The following is a 21,112-nucleotide window of genomic DNA, read 5'->3' as shown; positions in this document are numbered from 1 at the left end:
CAGGAATCCTGCAATGGAAAGAAAGGCAAGAATCCGGTGCTTTTTTATCTATTCTCTACAGAAACACTTTCTTCTGTACTCTTCTAGGGGAATATCAGGAAAGCACATTTGGGTGGGCCCTTGGATATGTTTTATCTTCTCCATGAAGCATTAGGAGAATGTCTGAAAGAAGTGAATCATGGCAATGCGCCTGTCCACACAGGAAGGATGCACGTATTTGCAGAGGCTGGATTAAAAGGAAATTAGCACATCTACGTAGAGACTTCAGGATTTTTATACAAACATAACCTATGAAATCATATGTCTGTCATGGACAATAATGATCTGCACTTCCTGTTTACCCTCTTTGATCTGTTCTTTTTGCATACCTGCTCCTGACAATAGACAGAAAACAGACACCTGGCTAGTTGGTCTTTTGCTCTGATCCTCTCTGGCTGTATTTTCCACATAGGCGATAATCACAAATCACTACTGAGCAAACATTATGAATCAACATTCATAACTTCAGGAGCGATTATTAAAAAAAAAAAAAAAGTACAACCCAAACTGCCAAGGAAATAAATGCTCTTCCACTGATATGTTGCTTCACTATGAGCAGTCATCCTTCTGCAGGACTCTCCGATTTTTATTTGGCAACAACATACCCAACAGAAGGAAATAATTCTGTTGCTTTGTTCAAAGTTTATGTTGTAGTGAGGCTGAAGTAGTTGTCCTCTGTCCAGTACAAAAACAGCCTGGAAACTTTCAGATCGAGATCAGATCTCTCTATCAGTGGTTCTTCTGCCTGTATCTAGGTTTCAGGCTTTTTGATATTTGTATGTCTATGTCGATTGAAAGAGCTCATATACTGCAATTGAAAACAGGGGCTGGATAGCCCAAACTTGATTCCTTACTTCTCTCTGAAGAATTTCTACCTACTGCCTGTTCTTGTCCTCTAATACAAGTGGGCATATCTTGAGTAACTCCAATAAATAAAGAAGTTTTAGGATAGTGAAATCAGAATTACCTAGTTATTTGACAAAAGGTCTGCCACTGGAGAACAGAGAACAGTAATTGATACATTGTTGGATTACAATTCTGCACCTCGTGTCTGTCATTTGTTTTCTTCAAACAGATACTTGGAAATATTATGAGAAGTCATGAAGCAATCTTTTTCCTGTGATATTTCATATTTTCTTACCTTAATAATGGAAAGTTAAAAGATTCTTTGGTATTGAATAATGTTTCAGAACTGATTTAAGCATGAAGAATTAGACCTAGAGATTGGTTTCTGCCTGCAAATAATTTGTTGTTCATTTTCAGACCTTGAAAAGCAAGAGGCTCAGTCTGTCCCACAAAACTGATTGCATTGTTTACCTTATTAATGCTCTTAAAATGTTCATTTTCTGTGTTGTAGTGCACTTCAGTCTATACCTTGCCCTGTCTGTCCAAATACTTCCATGATCCCCACTGTTCATAACACGCATATGACCTGACATTCTCACAATCCTTTCTGGTTTATTGCTTAGTGACATTTCCCTGGGTAAAGCAATATTTTCAGTTTTACACATAAGGAACAGACAGAGCAGGTAGATTAAAGTATTTACCCTAGGCTGTGCAGGAAGTCTGACAGAGCCAGAACCTGACTCCAAGTATCTGGAGTTGCAGCCCGGTCACTAGACATCAGTCTTCTGCTTGCAGCATCTTCCACTGTATTCCAACAATGGGTGAAACAGTCATTTTCCCTATGGGGGCTAAATTTCAATATCTTTTACAGTGCTATAGAAAGATAATAATTCTATTATTGGTACTGGGTACTGGCCAAAATCATTATGGGATGCTTCAGCAAGATGTTAAATTTTTTCTTTCCCTTTCTGTATTCCTGTTTGGTTTTAATTTGCTCATTTTGATTTGTCATAGTTGTCAGAAATCATAATTTTGTGTAAAAGCTGAAAATCATCAGAAACACTGATCAAACAAACTAGAAATTTGAGAGAAGAATAACTGGATGTAGAGTACATACTGTAATAAAGCATCAGATTTATATAAATACTGAATGCCAAGTTTATCTCAGTTTTCCTTCTAAAGCCTGAAGCTTGTTACTGCAGAGGCTATTTTAAAAGAATATAACTTTAAACAGTATAGTACAGTAAAACTAAATATATCACCACGCTATTTAAAGTAGCTACAGTAAAAATAACTCTTGTCCTAAGGCTCTTGCACTATTATCCAAAAGTGCCTGAACTCAGGCAGGGTGTCTCAGCTAACTTTAGGAACGAAAAGGATGTTGCATTGTTAGTTTTATTTTTGGTAGTGTGTTATATTTGGTAGAAGCCATTTTCCAAGAGGAATATTGCAGCTCTCTGTCAGTCAGCTGTGCAAAGAAATTATATCACCCTGGCAGGTTTTACCAGGAAAAGTTGTTCCCATTAGCTTCCCCTGGCTTTCTGGGAGCAGAAGCTTGCACTGGCAGCAAGGAACAGGAGAGTTTATAACCAGGAAAACATGTGTTCTTGGCCATTGGATTGTGTCTGTGCAACTGTAGGAGAAATTGTTGGTGTACTAAACCACAGCTGAGAACATACATGTGCCACCCTGGAGAGTTCTGATACAGAACAAAGGTGAGTGAGTTCATGAAGCCCACAAGAAATTTGGGTCTACATAGACACTATCCAGACAGCTCTGGGTAACTGTGGAAACTGTATTTACTACCTCTTCTTTAAATATGTTGATTATATACACAACACTAATCCATCTACGGCCAGACATGTACAAGCTCTATTGAAAATCATTGGATTATAGTGAAGCCAGACATCCTCCTTTCAACTACTTCCTTATCCCTGCTCTGAAGTGCAGAGCCTGGGAGATATTAATGTCATGGAATTGAATTTTTCTAGGCTTAAAAAAAAAAACAAAAAAACAAAAAAAAAAGTTTAAGTAATGTTAGTTGTTACTTACAGCTTATCTCAAATATTAAAATTGAAAACAGAAGTTTATTACTCAGCTGGGAAGGGCAAGAGCACTAGAATGAGAGCTCACATAGGAATCAAGAAATCTGTTCCCAGGTGGGTGTTATCTCAAGCAAGGTAATGCTGAACTTTGATACTGATTTGTTTTCATAATAATTATGGATGTATTCTGGTCTCAGTAGTGGATTATTCTGGATATGCAGTAGTGTAAGATTTCAGGATTTGGCCCTGCAAGGATAATGTTCATTTCAACTGCAGATTAAAATGCTTTTAAGTCTAGCTAATATCAGAGGCAGAACAACATTTTAATGAATTTACTCAAGCTCTGGGTGTTAAGTGTTCCTTACAACATTCTTCTGCCTACATGTCACCATGTCACTTGTCCTCTAATGTCATTTATGGATCTAGTTTCATTTTTCCACCAGATGCCATTTTCCCTCTGCATTCAGACTTCTTCGCTGTGATGCAATTTCCTTTACTCTCACAAAAGGGAATGGTGATGTGGAAGAGGGGATCATGCTCCAGACCAGTTCTTCTCTTTATGGAAAAAGTAAACAGGAAAGCCAGGCATGTGTCTCAGGGAAGATAAAGCCTGGGAACAGTCCTTTTACAACTGCACAGTATGAAGGGCCACTATGTAGTGCTATTATGACCAGTGACTCTTAGGCCTCTTGGTAATTTGTAGAGACACTGGTGCACTGCTTGGACTGAATTATGGGACTCAGAGGACTAAATCCTAGGTGCTGCCCCATACACATGGCTCACCCAGGGGACTTTGGCCGCTCTTGTATGTTTTGCTCAAAATTCTGTCCCTGCATCTTCCACTTCAAGCTCTCCATGGTTCAGATCTAGGATGTAATGTCTGCAACTCCTACTTACTCAACAGAACTGTGCGTGTAGTCAGTCACATCTGCCAACAACAGTGTCAAAACAGTTTTTATTGCTTTTTACTCCTGTTAGCTTTGCAGAGACAATACAGCTGAATTGCAAGGCTGGTGCGTTACTAACAGCTCATTTGCTGAGTTCCCCATGGAGAATCTTCTCTGCTAGTATTGCATGAGCCGAAAGTGAACCCTCTCTGATTCCCTGGTCTGGGGCTGGAGGTAAAGCTGCTGGGCAAGGAGGGGATTCTCTTAAACTTTGCTGTAGATGTGAACTGGAGCCATGACTGTGAACTTTTACTGTGCTGTGCTTCAGAGAACTGATAGGCTTTAAAGATGCCCAACACAGAGAAGGAAATCCCAGGTGTAATTCAAGTCGTACTGAATTAATGAGGCCTAACTTTTGCTGCTGTTTCTCGTGTTTTCATGAGAAGACTGTGGGCTTGTACTGCAGTCATGTACATGCAGCAGAACTGGTGTTTCTCTCATAATGATGTATTTTTCAGCTGTACATGCCATACACATCTATTTTAGGTACAGGTGTAATTTAGCTGCTTTCTCATAGTCATTAGCTTTTACCAAGATTGCTAATGCGCTGCTAAGACAAAGTCAAACTGCTAAAAGCATGTAGTTGTACTTATCACTGAGCAGAAGTGCACTGCTTGGGATTTTTTCAGGCTGACCTCTAAACTTAAAACTGCTGAGTGCTTGCTGGGCCTAACAAACATCCCTGCTGTAATTCATGCAGCTGAAGAAAGGAAATGGGGAAAACACAACAAAACAAAACAAAACCACCACCACCACCAACAACAACAAAAAACACAACCAACCAAAAACTATGTTTTAAAACATCAGGGATTTCACTATAGCAATCAATCATCAGGGATTTCACCTCGCGTGTCTCGTCTTGGTTGTAGCTAGAGATTGGAAGACGTGTAAGCATTTAAAGGCAGATGATGAACTAGAAGAGTGGGCAGAGCAATGGCAAGCAAGATCTGGTACAGCAGTGCTGGAGAAGCAGGCAGACTTCAACCAGGAGGGCAAGCAGGGTGAGGCCAGGAGGGGCGGCTAATGCTGCAAGGCCAGCAACAGCTTCGGTAAGGCCTTGTTGGGGCCCTGGACCTGCTGACTGCAAACTGAAAAGGGAGTGTTAGCAGAGAAAATGGGAAACAGCCAGATGGCTACGCCAGGATGCTAGGGAGGAAGACTACAAACAACTACAGCACTACTTTGGGAAAGGTATTGCGTCTCATTGACTTAGTCTTCTTGCTGTCCTTTTCTCCCGTTCAGCAAAGCAATAGTTTATTAAGAAAGCTGATGTTTTTGCTATGGAAAAATTAGGCCTTAGAGCACCAGACAGCTTAGTTTATTTCTGCCAGCTTTGGGGTGGGGAATCAAGCTGGCATTTTATTACTGGCCTCTGAAGTTTAAACCTGGCATGGCTGATATCAAAGACTGTCAAAAAATGTTGCAGAATATTGAGTATTAATCCAGGGCATCTGTCCTGAGTGATGAAGATATTTCATAGTAGGTTCTTTTGTCTGTGATTGGAAAGAATATGTTATTTAAGTGCATATGCACTTCTTTTCCTTTTGTTAGTGGGATAGACTGACAAATGAGGCAAGACAGTGGCAACTGAACCCATGCCAGACTTATCCTCACAGTATTTGCACAGGGAGGTGGATATGACTCTGCAGAACTCCCGAGCGTGGCCCTGGGCCTGTGCATACTACAGCTGTGTTCATATTACTGTAATTCTACATATATGTAGGGAAAAAAGATATTCACCTGACACAAAATGGAGTGGTGGTGGCATTGCTTGTTTGGACTTTTGGAAGCATTGCCAACTAAAAAAAAAAAAAAAGCCTCAGAACAGAACAACGGATAGTTATAACGTATGTGACAGTTAAACAACAAGAGCAGAAAAAATGTTTAGAGGAGACATATGGCTTAACATGCTGGCCCATTTTTGGTTGATCTTTTTCCAGTCCTTCTGCTCTCTCAACGTAACCTCTCTCTCAGTCCCTCCCCATTCCATAAACCCATCTGCCTTCATCTGTTAATTCAGCTCTCTGTTACTGTGGAGCCGTTTATCAGCCAAGTGACCGTGGACGATGAACTGCTCTGTTCCCTCCAATGTAGTTAAAACAGGCCTACTACTCAGTGGTGGGACAGTGCTGAGATAAATGTAAATTGCTAATGATTTGTTTGGGAACCTTTGGTGAGAGAGAGGCCAGAATAATTGAGTATTTGGCATCTTCAAAAGTTTTCCAGGGCCTGGATGCAGGCGGCAGTGGCAATCTCATCTTCACCACCCTACTAAGTATGCAACAGTTTTGGCTTAGTGTGTTCTCCCTGCTCATCTTGCGCTTGATCCTGTTCCTGTTCAGTCTGGGAGAGGTATCTTGAGGAGTCTGAACTGATGTAACAGGGTTAATTGCCCTGTAAAGCAGTCATCTCGCTATTTCCCGTCTTGCTGTCCAAGTGATTTCACCTCTCTCTCCAGTGTATCACAGGGAGGTGTTGGTTTGACCCCAGTTCTGCTTAGTAGAAAATGAACCCAGCAAAAACAGAGGGTGACTCTGCTGGATTAATGAGCTAAACTCAATTACCAAAGGAGTAGGTGAATACATGGGCTAGCTTGGAGGAAGGAGTAGGATCACAAGATCAGGAATCAGCTGCAGAGCAAAACCACAAACGTTCCCTTTCAGTAGGAATTCATTCATCTTTTGAACACCCATCTTCAGAACCTCTTCAGAATCTTCAAGACCAGAAAAGCCTCCCATTGGCTCTCTTCTAGCCCAACGTTAAAGCATGTCTGTAAGCACTGGAATAGTTGTCTGGTCAGTAATGCAGAAGTGCTGTCAGTGTGAAAGATTAACTTGGTCACTCCTTATCGGAAATTAATCCTCTTCTGAACACCTTCCAAAACAGCTACTGTAGCTAGAGATATTTTCTCACTTTGCCCCTTCCAGACGAGATCATCAGCTGAAATTAAAGCTAAGTGTATGTTAAGTCAAATCAGCCTGGTGTTGGTGCTCTGACTCTCTGGGGTCTTCATTTCTGGATTCATTGTTGCAGTGATGCTGTAGACCCCTGATTTTTTGCATAGACATGACCATTACCTTTCTCTTTTAGCCTAGGTTACTAAGAAAGTAAAACTTATAATTACTTCGTATGAGCATTTGACTACATGCACACCAAGCAGTCTTTGAACTGGTTGAGACCTCTCATGCATGCTAGTTGGGGGAGTCTCAAACATATCAAGTTCTTTTAAGTGTTGTGAAAGATAGCTGGGAAGAGGGGAGAGACTGTTAATATATATTCCCAATCCACACTGTCCTGGTGTGTAAAACGAAGCTGCAGTATGATGTCCTTTGCTGGACATCAAAGAAGCTACTGGGGTGCTCATCTAAATAATTTCATTGCTGACAGAACAACCTGTTGGGATACAGGTTCAACCTTTGCATTACTATTGAATGTGTTTTATGAATTAGGTTGTTTTTGTTGTTGTTTTTGTTGTTGTTTTTAGTTTGTTTTTTGTTTTGTTTTGTAGATACATATCAAAAAATAGTTGCTCTCTAAGTAGGATTATTTACAGGCTTTATGCAGGAAGAAATATGTAATATGTTTTCCCATGCAGAATAATGCTTGGCAATTGCTGCACATCTTTTCTACTAAGGATGCTAATATTTAACCTCCTACTTTGAAGCTGGTTAGCATTTGCTCCTGGAAGAGAATCCAGGTGGAAGAAAATGAACTTAACAGGGAAGAATGTCAAACCAGTGTATATCTACATATAAACCAATTAGGTGAAATGGCAAAAATTAGGCCATGCAAGTGATTGCAGCTGAAGGGCTGGAATTCTTTTGATCAAGCTGGGTGAATGCTCTAGTAATTCCGTACCCAAGCAAAGAAGCTCATCTGGACACCCAGCGTGAAACAGGGATGGAGTTCAGGCTGTTGCATAACATCGAACCCCTCCTGGCATGGAGGACTTTTGGTAGCTATAAGGGTTGCAGTCCTGCTGGAGCTGGAATCACTCTCAGCCTGTCCCATGTAATTCCCCAGCAATTATAACCCTTGGTGATCTTTTAGGAGAGAGTCTGTCATGGCCTATCCCAAATGTTCAGATCTGGGCTGCCAGGAGGCATATAGCATATAAGAAAAAGGCAACTTGTGCCTGAAAGCTGTTTAAAGAAAGCACTCTGTTGACAGAGCCTCAAGAACTAGCACCTACATCATAGACAAGTACCTACTGCTATGCATAAGCACAGCACTCAACTGAGATATGAGCAATCCCATCTGTGTAAGGCGAAATGTAGTAAAAGATATCAGACAGCATTAGCTCAGTGTGTTTTAAAGACACTCTGTGTGTGTCAAAATCAGTAATGGAGTACTGAGTCCCTACAAAGCAAGTAATCCATAACAAGAAGTCGTGTGAGCCAGGTGCGAGGATGTCATGTGGTCATAAATGAGTCCAGCATCCAGAAACACTGTGCTGTATCATCTGAGCAGCAGTCTCTTTGCCAATGAAAAACGATCTTTGTCCAATAGAATTTAATGAATACTAACTAGTTGTAGCAAAGAAGTACTTACATGACATCTGGCTCAGTTGGAGATGAACCCAGCATAAAAACTTAATCTGAGTAAAGAGTAAAACCTGAGCTGCTAAATGGCAGCTATCTACTAGTTTTGCGGAGCTGGTCAATTTTGATTTCTCTGTTATCTTGTTCTTATGTATACAATGGTCACCAAGAATCAGTGGCAGGATAATGGCTATGCGCCTATGTTTAATGGATTAAAAAGGCAATGTAAAGCTTAAGTAGCTTGAAGTTAGTTTTTATACTGCTTTAAGGCAGGAGCATGCTTAGTAAAGGCTGATTAGACCATTTCTTCTTTCAGAAAAACTCTCTTTGGGGAAGTTTGGTCTAGTTTTGCATCTGGCCCTCTCAAAATACAAGAAATAAGTAAGTCCTACAAGTGCCTTACTCAGCCCTTCCATCATGACCCAGATCAGCTCAAGTCAAGAGTCTTGCAGGGAAGAACGCCGGCCATTTTTTATTGACTGTAATGTGACAACCACTGTATTCGTCTGTTTTTCCAGATGTAGGTGTACCTGACATTTGCTAGGAATAACTAAAATTTCTGTTTGTCACTTCTTTGATCAAAGCCTTTTAGAAAACTGCAAACTGTCTGTTCAAAATACAAGACTATAGTAAGAACTTCCTCTGATATATACCAGGCACGAATGAGCCACAAGAATGACGGATCTTGGAAGTGCAATGGAATTCATCCTGTGAACAGTCAAGAGTGTATGTATACATCCCTTAGAAATATTTGGTAGGGAAAGATACAGTTGTTTCATCTTTTTCTCTTCCTGCCTCTCCTAAACTAAAATTCTTTCTTGACCCTATTTCTCACTTTTGTGGGACCACTCTAGCTGCCAAAATTCTGCTACTTCCAGGCAAAACACAGACATATGACTCAGTCGCATTGGCTGCCCAAAATCATCTTCACCTTACATTGTCAGCAAGTATATTTAGCTTAAGGCTGAAAAGATGCTAGAAGTTGTCACCATGCCTGTGGGACAGCAAAACCTGCTATTTCATTTAGTCTATGGGAGCTTGGGGAATGTGTGATAGGTAGGCATACAAAATTCAGAGGTTTGTTTATAATATAGATAAGCGCCTGAAGTGCCAAAGTTGATTTTAATTTTAAAGGTCCTTATGCATTATGCAGCTCTTCTCCTTTTCAGTAAAATGCAAAGTTACAATGGAAACTACTTTATTCCAATGTGTTACTTCTTTTGGGGAACACGAGAGCAAAATGTCCTCTTTAAAGTCAGAATCATTTGCTGACTTGTTTGCCACAGAACCACATCCATCTTCTGCTCATGATTCGAATGTGAATCTACAGGAGGTGGGTATACAGTTTGCCTCTTGATCTTAATTTTTATCTCCCCTGTTTTACTCAGATTCCAACAAGGGGCAATCTAAAACTGCTGCTTCTGTAGGAGATTCAGGATGTTATTTTCAGTCTGAAAGGAAAGCAGAGGTGGTAGCTAGTCAAGAGGAAATCATGTGCCCGGTGTTCTTAAGGGGGTTCCTCTCCCAAGGTCCACGGAACATGGCAAAGTCTTGTGCATCTTCAAGTCCCATAGTCCTGAAATGCTGTGCATTTTTTTTTTCTGGCTCCTCCTTGCACACAGGTTGAGCTGCCTCTACAAGTCAGAATCAGCCTGTTTTTTTAGTTCCTGTATGTAGACTGTTTTTTAGAGTCATGTATATTTATTGCTTTTTTCTCCTACTTTGGCAAAATTAATGTCTTTGATAGAACGAATGTATGCAACCACCTTTGAAATTGTGGGATGTCATGCTGTATATGGCTGAACATTTCTGAGAAGAGAAGGATAGGTGGTGTGCTGGTACACCAGCAATCCATGTGAGCAGAAGGAGCTGAGGAAAAGCTCAGAGGGGACATTGAGCCAAGAGTGAGGAGGTCTGGGTCAGTTCTCCGCTCCTTTCTAGCAACCTACAATGTGATGTTTGGACAAACTATTTCACCTTTTTGTGCCTCTGATTCCATCCCTGATTTTTGTTTTACTCCTTCTCACTTAGACTTTTGAGTGCAAAGGCGAAAACAGGTGCCTACTGTGAGCAGTCTGTGTCACGTCTGGATTGAGGCCTCCTGTAGGACTGGTGGATGGCTTCTCTGGGTGAAGGGAGGTGCTGCACTTGCCTGAACACTGGATTTATCAAACACCTGCAGAAAAGTTTTAGCACACAGGTCTGTCCTGAAATGCATGTTGATTTACTCAAGTAAATGTCTTGAGTATGTCTCAAGACATACTCGGTATGTCTCTTGGTCTGCCTTGATCCAGTGGAAGAGCTGGGGGGCTTTGTAATGGATCCTTTTCTTCTTGCTCCAGCTGGCCAGTGAACCAACCCACTGGTCTTGTGCAAGTAATTCTGATCAGAGATGTATGTCTTGTACCAGTATAAGATACTAAGCCATTCTCCTTCCCAATTCATATATTTTTTTTTTCTACTGTGAGTTTTCTGCTGATACCAGCCTCTAATTTCTCGTTTCTCCTCTTTTTAAGAAGGAAGATGAGATGATCAAGTGGAAATTAGAGGCCACTGTATGTCTGAAAATATTTTATCTCAAAGTATGCTGAATGATTAGAAAATCAGAGGTAAAATATTTCTCGGGCTAACAGCGAGCACAGTAAATCTGTATTTCCAAAGAAATTTGCATGAGCAGGGGGTACGAAAATGGCTTTAGAAATAAACTTAGCTTCAATTATGCTATGTTACTGGGAACGTGTGTTTATTTTTGTCAATGTCTTTGCTTCAGGATACAGCTTAAGATCTAGAATTGACTTTTTTTTTTTTTTTTCGGGGCGGGGGGGGTAAGATCCACTCCAACTGTGTGGTTACAAAACGCTGTTTCTATCTTAAAAACGTGTGCAAAAATTGAGCGAGGGGCCAAGCAGAACTTCGCAGGGCTGTTGCTGCTCTCCTCCGGCTGGCACAGGGCTGGTGCCGGGCGGCTGGCTGCGGCCAGCAGGTTTGCCCAGGGGCCGGCGCTGGTACGAAGGGGCAGAAACCCGCAGCCGGCAGGCACCTCGGCGCAGGTTTGAAACTCCCTCTCCTCGCAGGGCTGCGGCTTTCTTTGTCCGGGGGTGCCGCTGAGCAGCAAAACGCCGGCCGGGACGAGAGGCTGGAGGTAGGTGACTACGTGAGGCGCCATCGGCCCCTCGGCTCCGGCGGGCCCCGGGCGGGCGGCCTCGGCCCTCGGCCGCCCTGCCCGCTGTGCTGTGAGGGGCCGGGGGTGGCTCCGTGAGGCCGGGCCCGGGTGGGAGGAGGCTGGCGACGGGAGGAGGAGGAGGAGGAGGAGGAGGAGGAGGAAGGGGGAGCGGCGGCGTTGCGGGCGTTGCAGCCGTGCCGGACTATGGTGCGCCTCGGCCGGGGCTGACAGGCGGGCGGCCCCCGGCGCACGGGCGGCGAGAGCTGCCGGGGGAGCATGAGCTGCGCCCAGGCCGGCATCCTCCAGGTAAGGCACCGGGGACACCCCCAGCCTTCCGCGGGTACCCTCAGCCTTCCCCCGGCGCACCCTCAGCCTTCCCCAGGTACCCCCATCCTTCCCCAGCACGCCCCCATCCTCCTCCGGGGTACCCTCATCCTTCCCCGGGGGTACCCCCATCCTTCCTCGGTGCACCCCCATCCTTCCCCGGGTACCTCCATCCTACCGCAGCACACCCCCATCCTTCCCCAGGTACCCCCATCCTTCCTCAGCACGCCTTCATCCTTCCCCTGGGTACCCCCATCCTTTCTCCAGGCACCTCCATCCATCCCCTGGGTACCCGCATCCTTTCCCCAGCACGCCCCATCCTTTCCCCTGGGTTCCCCCATCCCTCCCCGGGCACCCCATCCTGCCCCCCGCTCCCCTTTGTGCCCGGGCGGCGATGTGGGTGTTGTTCTCGGCAGAGCACAGGGGCTGGGTGCCTGGCTGCCAGCCGGGTGCGACGAGCCCAGGCAGCGGCGTGGAGCCCACCAGCACCCGCCGGCAATCGGCAGCGCTTGGGGATGGGGATGCCCACCGCCGCCCAGGAGTCCCGTGCTGAATTCCCTGTGCTCGTGGCTCCGGATGGTAAAAGGAGAAAATCCTACCCCCCCCAGGTTTGGTTCTTGGCTCCTTGACAATGCAGCAAAATTTGAGCGCAAACTGTCCTTTTTTTTTTTTTTTTCTCACCCCCCCCCACGCCGTTGCTGTGGGCTAACCTTATGATTTGGTATTTTGGCTATTATCCTGTGTTATTATGTAACTGTGTTTTTCATCGGCAATTAAATAAAATTACTTATTATAAGTCTGCTAAGAATATTGCCCTAGCCTGTAGCATTGTCAAATACTGATTTTCTCATTTCGTAGCCTTCGCAGATAATGGGTTTGTACCGACAAAGGCACATACAATTGGTTTTGTTGTCTCTTGCATCGTTTCCCATGTGTGTTTTTTTTTATAGTTGCAGAAGAAATTACTTGGCCTGGGTTTTGATTTTTGCATCCTGCTGTTTGGAGCTGCAGTAGTGCCTTCTTTTTTTTTTTTTTTAATGCTGCACTCAGCAGAAGTGCATAGTGAGACCGTATAACAGTCACCCGGGCTGTGCTCCTCTCCATATATCTAAGAGCACTGCTGTCTTGGTTTGGGGGGCACCTAGCCCTGCTGAATGCAGCAGCAATTAGGGGCACGGTGCTGCTGTGCCAGAGATGTCACATAGCAGGTGGTCAGCTGTGCTTCTCTGATTAGCGCTCGTGCTAGGATTGCAGTTATTACAGTAATTCATTTTAGCTTGGGGGATTCATTTTGAAAATTTGGATTTTCCACTAAGAAGGGATTACGGTTTCTCTGCGTAGTACGTGTGTTTTGTGAAGAAGTGGAGTGCCGTCTGTAGCCTGCCTGCTCTCTCCACTTCTCTTCTGCCTCTGAAACGCACACCCGTTTGGACGGCACAGGTGCGATGTTGATTTTCCTGCTGGAACCAGGAGTGGATGTAAAAAGCAGCACGCGCTCAGTCAACGCAACGCTCACCCTGTCAATGCAGTCACAGTCTAGCACGGGGAGAAGGAGTATCTGTCCCCTGGGGAGAAATGCTCGTTCAATTTACTTGGTCGTTAGGAGGGTGAGCGGGGAGCTAGCTCAGAACAAAGAATGGTTGGTCAGGTCGCCAGCGCTGGCGAGGAGCGAGCAGCGTGCGTGTCGGCAGCGGGTGGCATGTCGTGTCCCTCGTGTGATGCGTACGCTACTGTGCAGCTGACTTAACGTGTCCTGAGCTGTGGACTCCTAACCTTTTTAGTATCAATCAGCTCTTTCTCGTAAGCTGGCTCGTTTGAAACCAGAGTGGGCCAGAGCACGAACTGATGCACTCAGTGACTTTATCGGGAGCTATAAATATATGAACGTGGCAGTGATTTGAAAGCAAACCATCCGCTCAGATCCAGAACATCCTAAATAATGGATTCACAATCCGTGTGCTCCGTTTTTTAAATGCGTGCTAATAAACAACGTGGTACTTATTGTATTCCAATAAAGAACTGGCTAAGAGTTGTTAGTAAACAAAGCAGTGCATCTCCCCGGTGTTTGTATTTCAGACACGTGGCACTCGATCTGGCGTTCTTTGCAATCACGAGGTGATCCCTGTGATGAAGCTTCATGGAGTTCTGCACGTGCTACGCCTGACGTTAGGCAGTGTTCATTCATGATAGTGCTAAATCCTCCTCGCCTCCTTTTGTGAACAGTCTTCACAGAAACAATGCAATTGCTTGAATAAGTGGCGCGAGCGGGATTTGGCTTATTAGCTACTTTCTGAAATACTCTGAAAGGTGTGGTTAAGACAGAGGGGGAGGGACTCAAGCTGGGAGAGTGAAGGTACTGAATAGCCAGCGTCAGGCCAGGGCCCATTCTGATAAGGGGTTGTGCTACCCATTCTTTGAAATTGTTGGAAATCTCAGTCTTGGGGATGCAGGCATTAAGGGATGCAGGCATTAAGGGATGCAGGCATTAAGGTTGCCCCTGTGGTTCCAACTCTGGTAAAAACTGCTTTTAAAAAAATAAAATCCCATGATACAACCTCCTCATTTCCCCTGCCTGTCAGTTATATTGTAAAGTTCAAACAGAAGGGATCTCAATAATTAAAAAAAACACCACTCCAAAATGTCTTAGTTTGTGACGATGACTTTGCTGGAGAATCCAGTTTGTCTTCGCAGTGGCTTTCCTTTTTTTTTTTCTGAAGGCTCCCTCTGATCCAGTCTTACCTACTTAGTTTGTCCCAGGTTTAGGGGCATTCACGGGACTGATGTTAGCACACAGAGATTTTGCAGACCCCTGTAGACGGGGCAGAGAGCTCGACCCTCACACAAGTGCTCTGGTTTGCTTTCCCTCTGTTTCTGTAGGGGGACTACTAGCCAGCTGAGGCCAAAGCATGCCTTTGTGTACCCAAAACATCAGTTTTGGGGCATACAAACATAAGAGTGGCTTCCACGAGCTGAGCCGATCGCGTCTCCTGCTGTCGCAGCTTTCCAGCCCTTGTAACGAGGAAGCATCCATGCATGGGGAGTCCCCAGCGCCAGGTCTGCTCCCGGGCTGCTGGTGGCTGTGGCACCACTGGGAGTGTCGCTGCTGGTGTCCCCGTGGGGCTGGCAGGAGTGGCAGGAGGACGGTCCCGCTCCCACCTGTCTGCGTGCCTGCCTATTAGCACGCAAAGAAATTGCACCGCCTCCTTTTCTTCAGGACGTCTGTTGTTTGTTTATGCTCAGCGGCGCTCTTGGTTTTGGCAATAAAGAGATGACTCAGTTTTGCTTCTGTTTAAGACTTTTTTTTTTTTTTTTTTAAATCCGTTTCTCTTGTGAGGTTTTTTGTGCTGTTGCAATTCTGCAATGGCTGAGTGGCAAACACTGCAGGAGCTTGGTTTTGTTCCTTAGGAATAAATCTCAGATTTGACGAACGGTAATTCTAATGAAGTCTTAGACCAAATTTTATGTATTTCTGCATTTGTCCGAAGAAGCAAACAAATATTTTGGTTTCTCTTATGCTTGGGAAGGTTGGGGGGCATGCAGCAGAGTGAAAAGTACAAGTACAGCTGGGAGCACAGGGCAGGCTGAGATGCCACCCGCTCCAGTTGGTGTTTTCCAGCTGAATTTTGAGCTCAGTGAGGTGCTTAGGATGGATTAAGAAGACATGGCAAGGGTCTTTGATGTAGGGAGCCCAGGGTCATTTTCATTCTGGTTAATGACTGGCGGCCAGGTAGCTGTATAATGGGCTTGTGAGTCAGTCCTAACTTATTTATTTATTTTTGTTCAGCAATGCCATGGCTAGGGTGCTCCGCTGTCAGCTCCAAAGCATGAGGTTTAGGTTCTTCAAGGCAGAGCTGCTTCTCAGGAGGTGCTTGGACTGTCCCTTGGTAAGGTGGTGTCCCCGTCTCACCTCAGGCGTTTGTGGGTTCATCAGGACGTGGACTGGTAAGGCTGCTACAGGCCAAGCAGCCTGCTGTGGGCAGCAGGCTGCTGGGGGCAAGAGGAGGGCTGTAGCCCCACAGCCTGCTCTCCCTTCGGGAGCAGGGAGGAGTTGGGTCGAGCAGAGCAGCAGCAGAGCCTGGAGCACGGTTCTCCACTGCAGTACCTGTGGCAGCTCCTGCTGTCCTCTCCCTCCGCTGGCAGCAGCAGTAGAAACCTCAGCTCCCCGGGTTCCTTCCCCAACTCTCCATTTTCACTATCTCACCCTTCTTCTCCACGAGAGGAGCGGCTTGGCTCGATCCCAGCCCCTCCTCCTCTCTGGACCACGCAGATAAACCTCGAGGTGCCTCGGGGGGAGCAATAAAGCAAGCTGTTCATTTGGGCATCGGGAATGGGGAAACCTGGGTGCTCGTGTTGGAAATCTCGAAGGCAGCAACTGGTGCCCTGCTCCCTGGGGACTCGCTGCGCTCCGTGGTAGCGCAGAGCTCTCTGAGGACGCAGCACAGGCTGCGGAGCAGGAGGGCTGTGGGAGAGGGACAGCGTGCGTGCAGCAGCCGGGAGCGCCGCTACTGAGACCTGAGCCGGGGATTTCATTTCATGCGCTGAGAAAAACAGGCGCGCTTTCACACTTCCCAGATATTTTTATATTTCTCTGCAGATGCTTGTGGAAGACCAAGCGTTTGTTTGGTTTGAAGCCTGAATTAAAATTCCCATCCGACGTCTAGAGGCAAAAGGCAAAAAAAAAAAAAAAGAAAAGGCAAGTGTTTGCCCCAGAATTAAAATCTGTTTAAATGTGAGAGTTGTTAACCCATGAAATAGTGATGCAGTAGAGAATGTCTCTTGGAGTGAATCACTTGTATTTAAAATGGCACACATTCTAAAAATAAACGGGTAATTGCCTCAATGTAGTCAATATGGAATTTAAAGATGACTGACAGAGTGATTTGTCATCCATCACCGTAGCAGGAGTCATCTGGGAAGTCTGTGATGTTAAAGGCATTTGTTTCTATTAGCACCTCTTAAAGCAGTTTTGTTAATGAGCTCTTGAACACAGAACTGAAATCTGTTGTGTGGTATAATTAATTTTTCCATACCATAGGAAAATGTCTGCCTGGTGCACCTTCAATTACTGAATCAGGTTTCTCAGGTCCCAAAACATGTGGCTCAACAGCCCTATTGTTTCAGAGAGAGGAGGAGCATGCTGTTCCCCTGGTGCCAGCACCGTGCTTTCACACGTCTCCGTGTGAAATTTGGGATGGCACCCCGCGAGCTCGGGAAGAGCTGATGTGCTACCCACAGCAGACGTTCTGCGAAGAGGAAGGCTGGGGGATCCTCCTCCCAAACATGTAGAAGCAGAAGAGGTGGAGCAGGAAATCGTCTGCTTTTCCCCAGGGGAAGAGGAGAGCAAGAAATGGGGAGTGCTTGAAGAGACTGTCGGACGAGTTCTCTGCTGCGTGTCCGTGGATCTCCTCTGAGCACTTGGCTGTGTGGAGTGGGCAGGTCAAGGAGCTGCTCTCCCGACCTTAAAGGTGCTGCCGAGCCTCCTCTTCCTCCCTGAAAGCAACCGCACATAGAACATACGCCGCGTGGACTTTGCTGAGCTAGGTAAGAAGCAACGAAGCTGGGGATAATCCGGCTTTGCTGCGAGCTGGGCACCTGTTGTAAGGCACTTCCCAAGCCGTTGAACTGCAGTCCTCCTTCCAGCGGGACGGAGCAAACGCGTGGGGAGGCTGCCTGCCTGGGGTCCACCGTCACACTTACAAGTGCCTGACAGAACTGGGAGATGGATGGGGTCACCCCGTGGGCCAGAGTGGTCCCTTGGGCAGCTAGGGACTTTCTTGGGCCCTGTCAAGACGGATGTGTTATTCTCACGAAGCAGGATGTATTGTCTTCTGCCACATCTTAAAGCAGCCTCAGGAAAATTTAGGCTTTTAAGATTCACATTCTGATGCGGAGCATCCATCAAGTGTTGGGTTGTTTGTCAAGTGTCTTTAATGGTGTGTAAAAAAAGATGCTATGGGAGAAGCCTTAGGATATTTAATGTAAAAATATATACTTTTTGTGTGCAACTGCGTGGTTGTCTGAAGAAGACAAGGGATTTACTCTCTGAAGCAGCATCTTGTTTTAGTAGTAAGTTTTAGCTGCTACATGCTTAAGGTGGAAAAGGAGGAAGTGGATGAAATATTTGATTCTGGAGCCAGAACATACATTTCCAAGGTGATGCTGTTCAAGATTTGTGAAATGGCCGTTAGCCATTAACTTGTCGGCTGCCTTGGTTACAGGCCTGCGGAAGCTACGCGCAGATGAGGAGTGAGATCCTTTCATGAGTGTTAAGTTGCTTAATGTGATGGCACTATGCTCCTGCAAATGGTAGTCAAGGTGAGGTCAATGCCACGATTCAGAAATACTACATAAGTACCCTGAGTCATGGCAGAGACCTGAAGCTGAGATAAAGCATTACTGAGGCCAGCTCTTCGGTGAGAAAATGAACAATAGTCCTGCTAAAGTTATTGCAAACTCCACTTGATGAATGGCAGTACCATCTGGCCTTTTCTGATATATATACATGGGATTTTTGTCGTTGTTGTTGCCGTTGGTGGGGTTTTGTGTTGTTGTTTTTCTTTGTGTGCACATGTGTAGTTTTACCAAGTTTTGTGTGTAGTTTTACAAAGCTGACTGTCATTAGGAAGCTGTTTGCTGTGCCAGTGTGGACCATGGAAATTTCTCTCTCATTGTTGTAGCACCAGATTAAAGTAAAAACAGCTATAGGAGTTCGTACCCAGACCAGGCATTAGGGGATAATGAGCTGAAGCTGAGCTGTTTTTCCTTCTTTTTCTCTTCTTGTTAGGCTAGAAAAGGACTCCAGCATATAAATACTGAGCCCTACGGCAGAACTCCTTTTCCAAGCCCCATCGCTGTCATGGCTTATGAGAGTTAGGCTGATTTACTCATTTCTGGTTTCCAGTTCTTAACATTCATTATGGATTTTGCTCTATGTGTGGAAGGAAATTGACCATTTTTATATGAGCAAAGCTCCCATTAAAGAACAGCATTTCCCATCTGACTGAAGGCAGGTTTTCTTCTGTGGGTCCAAGAAACCCTGTGCTGGTGTAGAACCATTACCTGCTCCTGAAATGCGACTTGGAATGTTTTGCCTTGTGCTCCTCGGGACTGTGTTGTTCTCAAAGCATCCTCTTTGAGGAGTTTTCAGAGACACTCTCTCTGCAAATAGGTTTGCATTCTCTTTAACAGCTTTGCTAGACCCTTCTCCCCTCCTCCCACCTTCCCACCCCCAAGAACTGGGTAATTGCAAAGTACCATTGTGCTTTCCAACACACTTTGCTGCACACACAGCTTTTCTTAGGCCATGCTGTCATATGTCTCAGCGAGAGCATGGGTTCATGGCTCATGCTAACACTCTGTGCCTAATAGCTCAGTGTAGTCAAAAACCTTAGTGTCTGTATTTGAACAATTATGCTAGGATATCCCACATTAAAATGTATCTCCTCAGCAGAAGTGCCTGAATGCTAAAATGCATCTGTGTCATCTGTGCTCAACTGCATATAAATCAGGAACAGGTGTGTGCTTAGGACACTCTAAATGTGGTGCTTGAATTTACTCTTGATGGGGAGGGAATCAAAAGGTGGGGATGTGGGAACAAAATAATCAAGCAGTCATGCTGCAAGAAATACCGAAAAACTGTATCAAAGGTGTGGTGGGATGTTCGGGTTTTTCTGTGGATTCAACTTGCCAGTTGCGCTGCTGCGTTTTGGCTAGAGGTGGACCCAAGAGGAGGGTGGAAGCAGACAGTGCCTTCTAGAAATCTGATTTAAGGATCAGCTGCTTGTCAGAGATGCATGGTAACTTCCTCTTGGCATCAGCCATAGCATCTTGTCCAGCTTGGAAGATCAGCATAAGCCCAAGGAAGTCACTTCAGAAGTCCCAGAAAGAGCCGAACTGCCCTTGTGCCCTTTCTCTTTTCCTTGTGTGTCTGCCCAAGCCTGACCCTGGGGCTCGTGATGCTCAGCCTGCCTGCAAATACGGCTTCTTGAAACCTGGGACAGGGGCATTGGCCCAGGCCAGGCTCCTTGCAGGAGTGTCTCATCCTTCCCCTCTCACCATACTGAAAAATGTGACAGGAGACATCTGAGGCTGTAGTTAGAAATGGTTAAGAATTAATTTCCCAAAAGAGGTTACAGGAGGAGGCTTCTTCTGTAGAGAAGGAGGAAGGATGTGGTGCTGTGAGGCAGAGGTGGTGTGTCTAAACCTGTGTGTGGAGTGGGAATATAAATGTTTCCAGCAGTGTCCCTGCTCACTTAAAACACTTTGATCCCCTGGTGCTCCCATCAGAACGTCTTTTGCGTGGAGAAAATGTAGAGTTTGTGCATGGGTGTATAATTATTTGTCAGTAAAACACAGTTCTGTTTTGGACTCCAAGTTAAATATATGCCTGTTTTGACCTATTTTTCTCAACCTCATTCTGCCAGCTCTTTATGTGTGTGCACGGTGTTACCTGCTCAGGGAGTCCCACTGACATCAGAAAGACAACTCGCCGTAGGAAGGCTGGTGTCTCCGTGGTGGCAGCAGGCTCGGGGTTTGTATGAAGTCGTCTGTTGGGCTCAATGAGGGAAAGCACCAAAGCACTAGGTGATAAGACAAGGGGAAATGGCCTCAAGTTGCACCAGGGGAGGCTTAGGTTGGGTATTAGGAGAAATTTCTTTACTGAAAGGGGTGTGCGGCGTTGGAGCTGGCTGCCCAGGCAAGTGGTTGAGTCACCATCCTTGGAGGTCTTCAAGAAACGTGTAGATGTAGAGCTTAGTAGCATGGTTTAGTGGTGGACTGGTCAGTACTAGGTTAAAGATTGGACTAGATGATCTTAGAGGTCTTTTCCTACCTGACTGATTCTAAGAGAACCATGGAATATGATATTTAAACAGGAGCCCGCTGATCAACACTGTATCATCTAGTAGCTCAGGAACGTTCATCATGAGTTATGTGTTTGGCTGACTTCTGACGTCCTTGAGATAGCTCTGAGAGGCTTGTACAACTTTCAGATACAACTTCCTGGGTGATTGGATTATATTGGTATCCTATCTGTTGCCTATCAAAGCTCTAAATGTATGTGGTGGCCAGGTCTTCAAACCTCAGAGGACCTGGGATCAGAGCTCAGAAAGTTGTTGGGCTCACTTCAGTTTAAGAGCAAGGTAAGATGCAGGTGAGAGGCTACCAAAAATGCCTTCCAGCTGCACCTCTCAACCACAATTATCGTCT

The 21,112-nt window shown here is 45.3% G+C and overlaps 1 protein-coding gene across 10 annotated transcripts in view; it reads left to right on the top strand.

Annotated features, from left to right (window-relative positions):
* Window positions 1–11,243: 11,243 nt before the first annotated feature.
* HECW1 (HECT, C2 and WW domain containing E3 ubiquitin protein ligase 1) overlaps window positions 11,244–21,112 on the top strand; it is a 263,523-nt gene continuing 253,654 nt past the window's right edge. For 2 of the 10 annotated variants that reach the window (XM_080578349.1, XM_080578353.1), the window contains exon 1: window positions 11,653–11,887. In XM_080578349.1, coding sequence (XP_080434475.1) covers window positions 11,858–11,887 — 30 coding nt within the window. In that variant the 5' untranslated portion in view covers window positions 11,653–11,857. Of the gene's footprint in view, window positions 11,561–11,648; window positions 11,888–14,792; window positions 17,447–17,488; window positions 21,046–21,112 lie in introns of those variants that run through there. The other 8 variants (XM_080578352.1, XM_080578347.1, XM_080578351.1 and 5 more) reach the window with 8 other exon arrangements.

The sequence above is a fragment of the Anser brachyrhynchus genome (genome assembly GCF_964034855.1).
Source record: "Anser brachyrhynchus genome assembly, chromosome: 2".
NCBI classification, from domain to species: Eukaryota; Metazoa; Chordata; class Aves; order Anseriformes; family Anatidae; genus Anser; species Anser brachyrhynchus.
This window is presented reverse-complemented; position numbering and strand designations above follow the sequence as displayed.